Source organism: Melanotaenia boesemani, chromosome 16 (genome assembly GCF_017639745.1).
Source record: "Melanotaenia boesemani isolate fMelBoe1 chromosome 16, fMelBoe1.pri, whole genome shotgun sequence".
Taxonomy (NCBI): Eukaryota; Metazoa; Chordata; class Actinopteri; order Atheriniformes; family Melanotaeniidae; genus Melanotaenia; species Melanotaenia boesemani.
This window is the reverse complement of record NC_055697.1, coordinates 17,512,517-17,525,650: the sequence shown is the minus strand read 5'-3', so window position 1 is coordinate 17,525,650 and position 13,134 is coordinate 17,512,517. Positions and strand designations below refer to the sequence as shown.

At 39.6% G+C, this 13,134-nt stretch overlaps 2 protein-coding genes across 5 annotated transcripts; one reads left to right on the top strand and one right to left on the bottom strand.

The window, feature by feature from the left end:
• Positions 1-1,027: 1,027 nt before the first annotated feature.
• LOC121656026 (tripartite motif-containing protein 16-like) lies at positions 1,028-6,308 on the bottom strand. The gene is made up of 7 exons (XM_042010994.1): positions 4,074-6,308; positions 3,877-3,972; positions 3,527-3,760; positions 3,251-3,410; positions 3,023-3,136; positions 2,470-2,606; positions 1,028-2,190 (listed from the first exon to the last, which is right to left on the bottom strand). Exons 1-7 carry the CDS (start codon positions 4,497-4,499, stop codon positions 1,807-1,809), a joined length of 1,551 nt encoding a protein of 516 aa, XP_041866928.1. The 5' UTR covers positions 4,500-6,308; the 3' UTR covers positions 1,028-1,806.
• Positions 6,309-6,954: 646 nt separating this feature from the next.
• On the top strand, positions 6,955-13,110 carry si:ch211-198a12.6 (uncharacterized protein LOC563253 homolog). Of its 4 annotated transcripts, none has more exons than XM_042010989.1 (2): positions 6,955-7,155; positions 9,600-13,110. In XM_042010989.1, the coding sequence occupies exon 2, from the start codon at positions 9,725-9,727 to the stop codon at positions 11,375-11,377; it is 1,653 nt and encodes a 550-aa protein (XP_041866923.1). In that variant the 5' UTR covers positions 6,955-7,155; positions 9,600-9,724; the 3' UTR covers positions 11,378-13,110. The 4 variants fall into 4 exon arrangements, with proteins under 4 accessions (XP_041866923.1, XP_041866924.1, XP_041866927.1 ...); XM_042010990.1 differs by having other exon boundaries at positions 6,955-7,159; XM_042010993.1 differs by lacking the exon at positions 6,955-7,155 and adding an exon at positions 7,508-7,900.
• Positions 13,111-13,134: the final 24 nt, after the last annotated feature.

The following is a 13,134-nucleotide window of genomic DNA, read 5'->3' as shown; positions in this document are numbered from 1 at the left end:
AAATTTTTACGTAAAAGTCTTATCTTGTCCCACTAAAGTTACACGACACAAACACGTGGAAAAAAAGAGAATGAAAAAAAGGTCTAGATTTTTATGTATGAGAGAAAAACCAAACTTGCCACTGCTGCCCTCTAGAGCTTGAACTTATTTACGTTTTCACCTGGATCCTTCCTTGTGATGATCCTGCGTGCCAGTATAATACTTGGTTACATTTCTTGTTAAAAAAAATAATCGAAAAGGAAAAAAGAGGCCGAGACAAAAACAAATAAATAAATAAAAAAAACTGGACATCCATCGTGGTCACCATTTGGTGACTATTACTGATAAAGACTAGTAAAATAATTTTTTTATTAGTCTGTTTTTTGTTTTTGTTTTTGTTTTTTTAACCATTCTTTCTGCAAACATTGTCATTGCTGTAAGATTCTTTGTTAATCTTTAGGTGAGACGCAATATGAGCAGGAGTTAAAGTGGACCCAGGCTCAGCTTTGACATACACTCTGTGTTGTTATGAGACATTTAACTTCTTCAATATATGGGCTTTTTTTCAACACTAAAGTCCAAAAGGCATGGAAAGTCACATTTTCCCACGCCTGCTTGTAACATTCCACCTTGACACCAGTATCTGACAGCAGACTACAACAGAACTAAAAACCCCTAAATCTCATCATCCTTTAAGTTAATTTGAAAAAGAAAAACTCTATGAACTTTTTATTTATTTATTTATTTATTGTCTACTTATGCTTAATGAAAACTGTATGTAAGTTAGCAGTAAACATTAAAACTTGTGTTTTTTTAAAACATTTTATTATTCAAATTTACAGTGAACAAAGAGGTATAACAAAAATAGTAGTTAATAATAGCAATCACAAGAAAAAGAAGAGAAAAAGCTTAATAAATATAGAGGCCTTGCTGGTCCAAATAACAGTAGCTCTTAGGTTGGCTATCTCTAAATTATATATAAAAAAAAAACATTTAAAGATTCTAGACCAGAAACTGGACAGAACTAAATCAGTTATGCCAGTGATCCCTCTGTTTTATGACATCTATCACAATTGGGGGGCACAGATGGGAAGATTTTGTTCAGCTTTGTTTTTTTTTAAATCTGTGTAAAACCTTGAACTGAATCAACCTGAGGTTTAGAGAGATGGAGCAGCAATTTAGGACAGTGCGTCCTTCCAAAGGCACTTCACAGTTTAAATTTCTATCCCATACTTCCCAGGTAAAATCAAAAGAGACCATGGAACAAACAACATATTTTGACACAATCCGCGTAGTCTGGGGGGAGCAAAAGGCTCTCAACGCAATGTCTGACTTGAGGATAACAAGAGAAATGTGAGTCAGGGGGGCTGTACCACGCACTGAGCAGCATGAATGATGCAAAATGACCATTGATTAAGAGATCTGAAAAAGATCTGATGCCTGATGATGATTACATAATTCTTAGCTGCAACTTTCCCAAATCTGATGCAACATAAAAAAAACCATACAACTTTACATTCATTTTAATCATTGTTGTTGGCAGCCTTTTTTAGTGAATCTAAGCCAGTCACCATAACATGCTTTACCAGAATAAGAAAATGCTTGAAGATGTCAAAAAAATGTTATTATCTGTTATTTCTTACCTTTTCAAGACACAAATCATCTTAATTTCCTTTAAACAACAGTAATCAAAACAGTAATAGAAAACTAGCTTTTAACAAAATGTGAAACTAACAAGACTAAATCATGCACCCTGCATCAAGTTTCCCATAAATATTGGGGTTATTACAAATCTGTACCAAAATAACAAATGCTATCGGGCCTCATTTACAGTTTTATGGTAGTGCCAAAGCCCCACACACTGAAAGCTGGGTAAAGGGGCTCCTTAAACGTAGCCTGGACACTGTGCAGGAGGCGCATGCCATCAGACACACTGTAAAATGCCAGTGTTCCGGTTGCATGATCCAGGTAGACGCCAATACGGGACGGCACTGGTGCTGAAATGTCTGTGCTTTTATTGTTGTGCACAAAGGAGAGCTTGGAGTCAGAGCAATACAAACTCCAGGACTTGTCATTCCAGCCCAGGCTGCAGTCATTGCTGTTTCCTTTGCGGCGGATTCCCCTGTAAGTAACGGCCACATCAACCTCTGTTCCCTTCCATTCCACCTCCCAGTAACATCGAGTCCCAGTCACACTCTCCCTGCACAACACCTGCAAGGGATGGAAATTAAAGACAGAGAGGTGTAGATTACAGCTTCCATAACTGGAGCTGAGAAATCTGAATCACTCTTAATGCAAGGAGCATTTATTCATTGTGAAAATTAGCAGTTTTCAGTGCAATAATAAAGATTTTAAAAAGGAGAAGGATTAATAAAAAAATATAATTCCATCAACTGAATGCAATTATATTTTCTTAATTACTAGATTGTATTGGCTCTGATCAGCTGATCCAACCGCTTCACCTGCAAACCACAGGCTGTAAATTCTCACCTCCTGCCAATGGTCAAATCGATCTGGGTGGTCAGGGTAATTCTTAGGTTCACTTTTCATCGTAACTGTTCTGTTACCCTCAGAGAGGTGAAGGTTTGGGTGTATAGTGTTGACATCAAGAGTCAGCTGGCAAGAGTCTAAAAAAAAGCAGAAAAATCTTAAATATAATGATTCCTTAGTGTGCTGTTTTTCTTATTTCTGATTAAATGTTGCCATGTGTTTTGGTTATAAAGTAGTGTGAGCTTAGGTGTGGCGTGAGATAACAAAAGGAACGCCTGTGTTTGTTAATGTAATACTGAACTCTAAGGTTGTCTTCCAACATGCCACCAAACTGGTTCTGCAAGCTGAATTCCTTCTGTGCAGGTTTCATTTATATCACCACATAATGGAGTCATCTCTTTGTGAGGCATGTACATGAGACTCACACTTTTCAAGCAAAATGTATGGTTGCGCTGTGAGAATATGACGACCGTGTAGGTGTTTCACAACAGATTCAAATGCAACTTTTCTAAAAAAAAAAAAAAAAAAAAAAAAAAAAGATTGTATAACTAACATTTTAAGAAGTCTTCTCTTGTCCTTGGTTCTTCTCTGATCCTTGGTTCTTGCCTCAGAATTGATTCTCTCTTTGTCTTTGTCTCAGCTTCTTGTGTGATGTACACTTCCTTCACTATGAAGACAGATAAGAAAAGACAGTGGTATCATCAGCAAGTGAAAAAAAAGCTTATTTTGAAGGATCCCAGACAGACAGAAGTTATTTTTTATGTTAGGAGAATAAGTCCACCTGCTCCTGAGATTTTGCTCATTTCTGTCTTGCACACTTCTTCTACTTGTAATTTCAGAGCAGCAATGGCTCTCTTCGTAGCATCAAAGGAGTAATAAGGAGCAACACTGATGTTGTTAAGGTCTTCGTATCCCGAGGGGCCGGACAGAGACTGCCAGCTCTGGTAAAGAAAAAAGAAGAGAGAGAGAGATTCATCAAACAAATAGCCGTTTTTCTTCGCTGAAGACTCTGGACTTTTGTACCACACATGGTGTTAATTTGGTTCTTCAGCCTCACCTGCAGAAAGTGTATGTGATCATCAGCGTGTGAGAGTTTCTCCAGGTTGGCATGTCTCTTCCTCAGCAACGTGATCTCCTCTTCAAAGCGGTCCAGCAGTATTTCACCCCGAGTCACAGTGATCTTTTCGTGGGAGCGGATCATCTCCTTGACTTCATTGTACTTCCTCTCTATAGAAAGCAAAAGCTCGCTGAAGATCCGTTCGTTCTCCTGCAGAACTGTGTCAGCAGAGTGCTGATGTGATACATAAGAAGAAGGAGGAAGGAGATGGTTGATATCAAATCAGAAGTCTTCAAAAGCTTGTTTTCAGAATTGTGTTTTTTGGATTAGTGTGACCAAAGAGAACTTACTTTTACAGATTCAACAGCTTGTCGAAGATCCTGCCACTTTTTAATTCTCTCATCAATCCTTTGTTGAGATTTGTGCAGAGTGGTACCAAGTTGTTTCTATTTACAGGTGAAGACATAAAAGTTGTCATAATAAATAGTTGATAATGAATATTTTCTGTGTTAATAGTATGTACCGACTGATGGTGTTCAGCACTCACTTGTTTCTCTGTCCTCTCAGTTCCAGCTGGGACGATGTCGTGGTGTTTGTGTTCATCCATCATGCACAGAACACAGACTGATGTCTGATCGGTACGACAAAAAGCCTCCAGCAGCTTGTCATGTTGAGCACAGATCTTCTCTCTCATCTGACCCGTCGCTTTGACCAGTTTGTGCTTCATCATGGCCGGGTATTCATAGTGTGACTGGAGGTGAGCCTCGCAGTAGGATGCCAGACACACCAAGCAGGACTTCTCAGCTTTCTGCCTCTTCGTGCAGAAGTCACACAGGACTTCCCCAGACTTGGCCTGGGCCCTGGTCAGGGTCCGACTGGTCTGAGCGCGACCACTCTGGCTTTGACTGCTCGACCGACGAGATTTATCCAAGTTACTATATCTGTCTAAATCCAGAGGGCTAGGGTGGGACATTTTGTTACCAGAAGAAGAAAATAAAATATCCAATACAAAAACTGAAATCCACAAATGGTTTAGCTCAGCAGGATGGTGCTATCCTCCTAAAGAAATGTGCTGAGAGCAACAGCCAAATAAAAGACTTGACTAAAGTTAGTGAAACAAAGAATGACCTCTTGAAGTTAACAGCTTCAGTGAAACTGTGTGAATGACGCCGTGTGACACAATGTTTGCTATGTGGTTTACTCATGTGGTAAAACCAGTATGCCAAGTTGGACATTTAATACTCAGTGACTGGGTGGAAGTATCTGTACCAAAGTGGGCTGAGACAAAGTATGGGAAAAGTTGAAACAATCAAAATAAGATAGAGAACCTTAGAAATATTTTTTTAAATGGCATACTTGATCTTAAGTTCAATCACAAACACACACAATCAGCCCATTCACTAATGATGGCAGTAGGGAAACAGCATCATCTGCTGGGACTTGTTTTTAACTGCACTTAAAAAAAATTAGAAAAACATTCATCTGCCAAGTTTTTACCCTTCAAACACCATTAATGGAATAGTCTGAGTGCATGTGCCAGAACTGCACAGCAGGTAGAACCGCTTTAAAGTGGTTGATAACCGCTCAAGGGTTTTAGGGGAGTTTTTTTTTATTTATCTTTTGTTCAAATAAAACGTTCAATCAGTCAAGGCTGTATGCAAAATCCACAAATTACTTCTACATATGTGATATTGAAAAAAACACATTCTGCTCCTAAGTAAGTAGCTCTGCTGTCCTTTAGAAAATGTCTTCAGATTCTGTCAAGTTACAAAACTACAAAACGTGTGTGGGAGTGTCAAACATCATAAATCCAGAGTACACAAGGGTTGCTGAGATGACACGTCAACAGCAATTCCTAAGGGACTTATTAAGAAAAGGCTTCCAGTGAGCACTAGATCTGCAGTAGTAGCTTCCTAAAACAATTTTCATTTGTTTCATGACAACATCTCTACTGTGTGAGTGAAATAATGGAATGATTAAATACAAATCTATATACTTTTGGGATTTTTTTTTTTTTGCAATACTATAAGAAGCCAGTGATATAAGATCTACTGATTCATCAGAGTTTTTGTCATCAGTCAACATCCTGAGTTGCAGTGAAATGCAACACGATATTCATTATATTGTTAGGTAATTATAATAAACAATGCATCACATGCTCTACACTGATCACTTGTTTAATTATGTTATTTGATAATTTAGCTATTTTAGGTATTTATAATGCAGTCACACTTATTTAAGTGTAATTGACCAGTAAAAACGTGTTTTATATCTTTCAGCAAAGTTTGTTTTGATAAGATTAATCTCATCAACAAGAAAAACTTCTTGATTTGCAATCTAAACTTTGTGACTGCAGGACAAAAAATTTTCATTCATATTTCAATAGCCTGTGATGGACTGGGGACCTGTCCAGGCTGTACCCTGCCTCTCGCAGGCTAATTGCTGGGATAGGCTCCAGCTCCCCTGCAATCCTGAATTGGACTAAACAGTGTAGATCATGGGGGGCATGTTTCAATAGCAATTTCATTTAGCACAAAAAGTAAGGAAATTACTGTTTTGGTCAATTTTTTCTCCTCTTTAATGATACCTGATTAGTCACCTTTATGACAAGGTATAGCTTGTCAGGATTGTGCTACTGTGGAATAAATAACACTGCTAATTGTGTGAGAAGTGCCCCCAAAATGTGCCAAAATTCCTTGCAATGTTGTCCTGGTTTTATTTACTTATTTATTTTAGATGCTTGGTGGAATTGTATTCTTCCAAATTAATGAGGAAAAACAGAACATAATGGCAATTTTTACACTTTATTCTTTTCACATTGTCAGGGAGCATCAGAACCTTGTGAAAGCTCCATATGCAACTATAACTTCTTGGCTCCTTCCCATGTTGGTCAGCACTCTGGTCACATTTTGCTGTGGGACTGCATTCAAACCAGGAGTTGTTGAAGGATAGTCAGTGTGGTTGTTGGTCACTAACACATACAATGCACCCAAGTTGATCCCACAAGTGTTCAGTTAGTTTGAGATATGGACACACAGCAGGTCTTTCCATGGAACAAAACGAGGTAAACTCTGTACACAACCAGCTTTCAGTAAATTATTTTACGTCAAAAGCAATTTTATTTAACCAGTTTTTTTTTTTTTTTTTAAATGTCATCTCAAGGCATATTTAAATCAGTTCAGTAAAGTTATAATCCAGTTCAGTTCAATTCACTGTAAAAGTGTAGCTAAGGAAGCCAATGGCCATATACTGATTACAATTACCATATATTTAATACAAGAGAGAAGGATTGCAGAATGCGGGTACTTTTTTTCAACATTGTTTTTTGCAGTCTTCAGTTTGCTGTCCATTGTTGATTCCAAACCTGTAGGGGGCGATAATAGTTTCCGTGCAGCATTGCAATCACAATGGTTTCTTTCGCTAAAGTGCGTCGGTGGTCCAACGTTGGCGCCAGATGAGCTGTGGCGCCAGCTAAACACACAGGCAGAGAAGGGAAGGGACGGCACGCATAGTAGTCTGACGAGGCTCACTACAGCTTGCAAAGCTCTTTACAACCCTGAGTTTGAAACATCCAAACGATTTTCTTTTATTTTCTCTCTACAGCAATCAGAAAGTAAAAAGATAGAAGGGTGGGTAAGTGCATGCACGAATGTATACATTCATATCTGATGTGATCATTAATCCTGGCGATTACTTCAGTTTAATACAACTCTGTCATGAATAGCAGTAGTGTTAGTCATATGGACGTTTGTGTTCAGATGATTACATTAGTTGTTGACTCATAATGTAATGCTAATACTCGTAAGGGTTGGGGTTTTTGTCAACAGTTTCTAACTTTGAGATGGAAAAATACAGGCCTTTAACCGCAATAGTTCTAAATGTACGTCCTATTAAACAGACCATCCTAACAACGCAGTTTAAGGGACTTTTTGATCTTTGAATCATAACCACGCTGTTTTTGGGGGTGGGTGTGCTCATATTTTATGTTATGGATCGGATGTTGGATTTGGGCTTTCTTTGCAGATTAAACATAGTTGGCAAAGCTTCCGCTCTAGTGTTCTACAATCTACACAAGCTAAACTGGTATGGAGGCTTTAGCCGTGCTAGCAAACTGGATTAGCTGGATTGTTAGCATGGCATCATGGCTATGTAGCAAGCACGCTAATATGGCTGCGGCTGGGTAGCTGCTAACATCAGCAAGGCCGCCATTGAAGTCGTGCGTACAGTTTCTCGTTTGCTGCCGCAGAGAAGGAGGGCTGCAGCTCAGATCCATCTTGTGCTCTATAGTCTTAATTTGCTTAATCATTTTCTGTTAGGTCATCTTGTTTCTAAAGGAAGTAGTTGCTCGATTTCTGTTATTTAACGAATTCATATGTAAGTAAAACGTATCCTTTCCCGGGGTTTTCGTACATCGGCGTTAATTTCTCTTGGTTAGCCATCTTTGTTTCAGCTAGCCAAACTCCTGATTGGAATTTCGGTGTGACTCTTAGCTTGCTAACATACCCCCCATCCCCTTAATAACTCACAATTTGGGCGATGGAGGCTTAATGATAAACATCTATTAAATGTTGCATCTGTTGGTTTTATGCCCACTTGACTTTGTGTCGTGCTTTTTAGTTTAGTCGGGGTGTCGCTGTTTACAATGTGCTGTGAACCGCGGAAGCTAATAGGGCTAACGTTAGCTTGCGGCAGCCATCTTAGACGACTGTGTTGTATAGGCTAGCTGGAAGTGCTGGTGTGGCACAACAAGATGGCCTGTTAATACTTGCACTACGAGAATTTCCGTGTCGGTCGTTGTCTCAAGTTGTCCCAAATTGCTTAACTCGAAGATCTTTTTAATGTAAGTATTCGGTTGTTCTAGAAGCTGTAACTACAGATACATTCGTGTTGATTTTTCCACGAAGCTAGTTAGCTGGCTAAATCGTGAACATATTAGCAGCTAACAATGCTGTTTTATCGTTAAACCAGTCGCCCATCGACCATAGCCAGCTAACTAGCGGCTATGACGGCTATTTGTAGCTGTTTAGGAAGGCTAGCAACCAGCAGATACATTTTTAATAACAATACTCTGCTGTTACATTTGTTTACGTGTAAAAACTTTTATTTGTCGGCGCAGTGTGAGCTACGCACATAAAGGAGACGTGTGGGCCAGATAGGCTGTGGCTTGAGGATTAAGTTAGAATTGGGAGCTTGGTCGTGATGTGGTTCACTTTGATTTTTATCAATTGTGTTAGCTAATGAAGTGGAGCTTGTTTTGTGCGCTAAGATAGCTAGCAAATTGATCGCTTAGCTTGCTAAGTGTCTCTTGATACATCTTTAAAATGTCACAGGGCGTGAATTATGAATTCTTGCCCTATATTCCAAAAGTCATTAGCAAATGATAGTTATAAACCATTTTAATGTAGGCAAGTAGTTGTACAGTGATATAGGGTAAACCAGAGTTAATTTATTAATAGGGACTACCTTTGCCTCACATGTCACCTGATGTTGATCAAACACCACCAGTCCTTGTTTGGTGTCGTATTGTAATTTCAGTGTTCAATATTTCCAATAGTGGGGCCTTTGTATGCAGGTCCAGGATATATAGAACCATTTATTCCAAAACAGCTTTTAGACAATTCATTTAATATTAAATTAGATTACATGGCAACCAATAGTCCATATAGTGATCAATATAATCAGGAAATTAATTGAGGTGTCCAATTTAGCATCTGGATTTTAAATAATAAAATGCAAATTTTTGTGGTAAAGCTGCAGTTTAACACCAAAACTTAGGTTAGGCATATTTTGTATGTGTACTGTTCATTTGCAATAACTGTCCCAGTTGTAGTCATGTTGTAGTCAGTCAGCCAGTTCAACGCAAGATTAGCCATGCTGTTTATGCATAATTGTCTTTTTGACTTCATAAATACTGTGATCACTATAAGCATTTGTATGGAGTTATTGATGATGGATTCAGCCAGTCTAACAAGTTTTTCTCTAACTGACTAGAGAAGGGGAAAAAAGAACCTCATTTGGCATAGTCTGTGAGTCTCTGTGATAATTTTTTCACTGTTATTTTCCTCTTTTGTAGGTCTGCTATCTGACAAAAGCAGCAGCGCGCCACAGCAAAAAAAAAACAAAAAGCTATACCCCCGATTCCTTATTTAGTTATCATCCGGCAAGAAAACGGAGGTCGCAGGGCTGGAGTGTGTTCTCATGGCCGAGTCAGAGACTGAATGTGACACACCCGGCCTTGACACGCTTGGGTCGGAGTGTGTCATAGCCCACAGTCATGTTGGCCTTCACTATGGAGCAGAGACGGAGATCATGACAGAGGAAAAGCGTGGACTAGAATTGGAGATCCATGGTTCAGACTTGAAGATCCAAGGTCTTGGGACAGACCTAGGTGCTGTAACTTGTGTGGAAGCAATTGTTGCTGAAACAGACCATGATTACATTAAGGTGGAACATAGTGATATGCACTGTTTCACTGGAGCAGAAATCAAGACAACAGGAAGCGAGGCTCTGCTGGGAGAGGTGCTGCTTAAGACCGAAAGCGAGCATATGGTTAAAGTAGAGTCTGACCATGGTGGGGAATTAACAGTGGAGTCTGAGAATGGTGTAATCATACATGAAGCCCATGGCCTACAATGCAACGAGTGCGGGGAGATTTTTGGTAGCATAGCTGATCTTCATCAACACTTTGAGATCCACAAAGATCTAAACCCTTACATCTGTGTCCACTGTGGTGAGAGCTTTGCTGTGGAGGCCAGTCTTAAACAGCATATGAAAATTCACATGAAAGAAAAGCCCTATGTTCCCCCAGGAGTTGAGATCATGGGCAAAGATGTACTTGATGCCTTCAGCCTTAAGTCTCATCAGATGATTCATTTGCCAGATAAGCCCCACAGATGCTCGGTGTGCGGTAAGAGCTTTGCTGCAGCTATTACCCTGAGAGAACACATGAAGATGCATTCTGAAGACAAGCCATACAAGTGCACTCAATGCAGAAAGAGTTTTGTCCGCAGAAGGCATCTGAAAAAGCACCAGGAGGTCCATGCGCGTGAGAAGCCATATACCTGCGGCCAGTGTGGCAAAGGCTTTGCCACAACTTCAAACCTGAAACAGCACCAGAAGACCCATGCAGCAGTTGTGCTTGGGGACAAACCCCACAGGTGCGCACATTGTGGGAAGTGTTTTGCAGCTGCTGCCACTCTGAGAGAGCACCAGAGGATCCACTCGGGAGAGAAGCCGTACAAATGCAACATGTGCAGAAAGAGTTTTGTGCGCAAGCGCCACCTGAAGAAGCACCAGCAAGTCCATGCTGGGGGGAAACCCTACACCTGCAGACATTGCAACAAGGGTTTCAATCACTCTTCATCCCTCTCTCGCCACCACAAAGCCCACATGCAGAATCCAGTGTTTTCTCCACCTCAGCCTGGGAAACCCATGTCTTTCAGCACTCCCACAAAGCAGAGGGTGCACCAGGAAGGAGAAAAACCTTACATGTGCCACCACTGTGACAAGGGCTTCAATCATTCCTCCTCCCTGTCACGGCACCAAAGAGTCCACTCAGATGGAAAGAGTTACACCTGTGGTCATTGTGGCAAAACATTCATTCACTCCTCATCTCTTGCAAGGCATCAGAGAATTCATTTGGAGAAACAACAGCAGCAGCAGTCACCGCAACCACCACAGCCACAGCAGCAACAGTACACCCCAATCCCCCCAGGGAAGGGATTCCCCAACAATGCCTTCCCTAAACGCCTCCTAACTGTTGAAAAACAGTACAGGTGCTCACAGTGTGGAAAAGCCTTTCAGCATTCATCTTCCCTCTCCAGACATCATAGGACCCACGTTAATCAGTGAGCACCAAGTCCCACCATCACAAGCTGTCCCATGCCAGCGCCTGCATCCCCAGCTCCGCCTTAGTTTTCTGTTCCTCTAGCTGTCCTTTCACTGATATCGCCACATCACAGAGAGCATCAGGCCAACTTCAACAAAGAGGTCATGTAAGCACATAACTCTGGTTGAGTGAAGCAGCTGAGAATAAATGGACACTAACACAGTCAGCAGAAAGAAGTGGCTTGGCCTGAAGGACTGTGCAAAATATAAATATAATTCAGAACTGAACCCGGGGCTTTGTACTCATGTTCAAGAGGATATAATACTAGATTGTGAAGGAATCGGTTCTTGTTTGCGATTGTGCTTCACTTGCTCCAGGACCTTCAGAACACTTTTAAAGAGGAAAAAATTATAAGGATGTACATGAAAAAAATGTTAAATGTTCTGTTCGCTGATCTTTTTGGCAGAATTCAGTTGTATCTCCAGGTGGGCACAATAGCTTTTCAGCTGCACCTTTATTGAAGACTACAAACATTTGGTCAATATAAACTTTTGGCTCAATTTGAATAGTTATTTCTATCTCACCCGCATAATCATGAAACAAATATAAAAATTCTGTGTATATAATTGATTTTTTTTTATATATATATATATAGGTGACTAGTGTGCTGTTCCAAAAGATAACATTTTTGATAGTAAGATCCACTTTGTCTCCACTTTTTTTTTTATTTTTCCTTTTATGACTTTAAGTTTTAAGTGTTGGAGATAAAAATGTTGAGGATGTTTCCATGCAGCTTGCTCTTGAAATTGGGCTCCATCAGGTATGAGCCATCTTGTATATTTATGAGGTTTTTTGTATGTCTATGATGGTTTAGTACTACTACATAGACTGTACAGAGAGCAAAACTGACTGAAACCCTGAGTCTATTATGACATGCAGTTTAGCCATAAGGAAATGCATAATAGAAAATAAAAACCCACTGGGTAGCATATTACAAAATGACCGGTGTCCTAATTATTTACGCTGTGGTTTCTACTGCACCCAAATCCCAAATGTACCTGAAATGCTATATCAGACTTAAGACTAATTACCTGTGTATAGGATATAGGTAACTGTACTGATTTGCAAACTACCACAATCTGAGCTAAAACAAAACAAATGTATACTAAAAGACTACATGTATCTTTTTCAAGATTTTTCTGAAGTCTGATGGATTCTGCTTCTGTGTAAAATACCTTTTACAAACATGTATTTTTTTAGACATGGCTTGGGGTTATATGAAAGGGAATGAGAGACAGGAAGTTTTTATGAGTGAATATTTTGGTGAGCAATACTTTCTTTTTATTTGGATAACAATTGTGCTTCAAATTGTAGCATAGGTTTCTTCCTTGTGTTAGATAGGTGCCTTATTGCATGCTATGTAGAAATGTATGCTGAGCTGTTATTTGAGGAGTTAGGGTTTTCAAGAGTCTTTAGTTCTTACTCATACTAATGTACCCTACATTTTAATTTGTCACTGATTCCATTTGCTTTGCCCTTTTTTTTTTCTTTCATGTATATTACCCTGTGTTTACACTGTTACGACTATATTGTCCCCCCCTTCTTGATTTATTTTTATTGTTTTTGTCAATGGCCTCATTGTAGAGAAAATATGTAAAAAGATCCATATAGACTTCTCTTAATGGCAAATCCTGTAACACCCGTTTCCCCATCTCTGAGTGGCACATATATGGACAAATAAAGGTTGTTGACTCTCTCATGGTGTTTAATTCAATGAAGT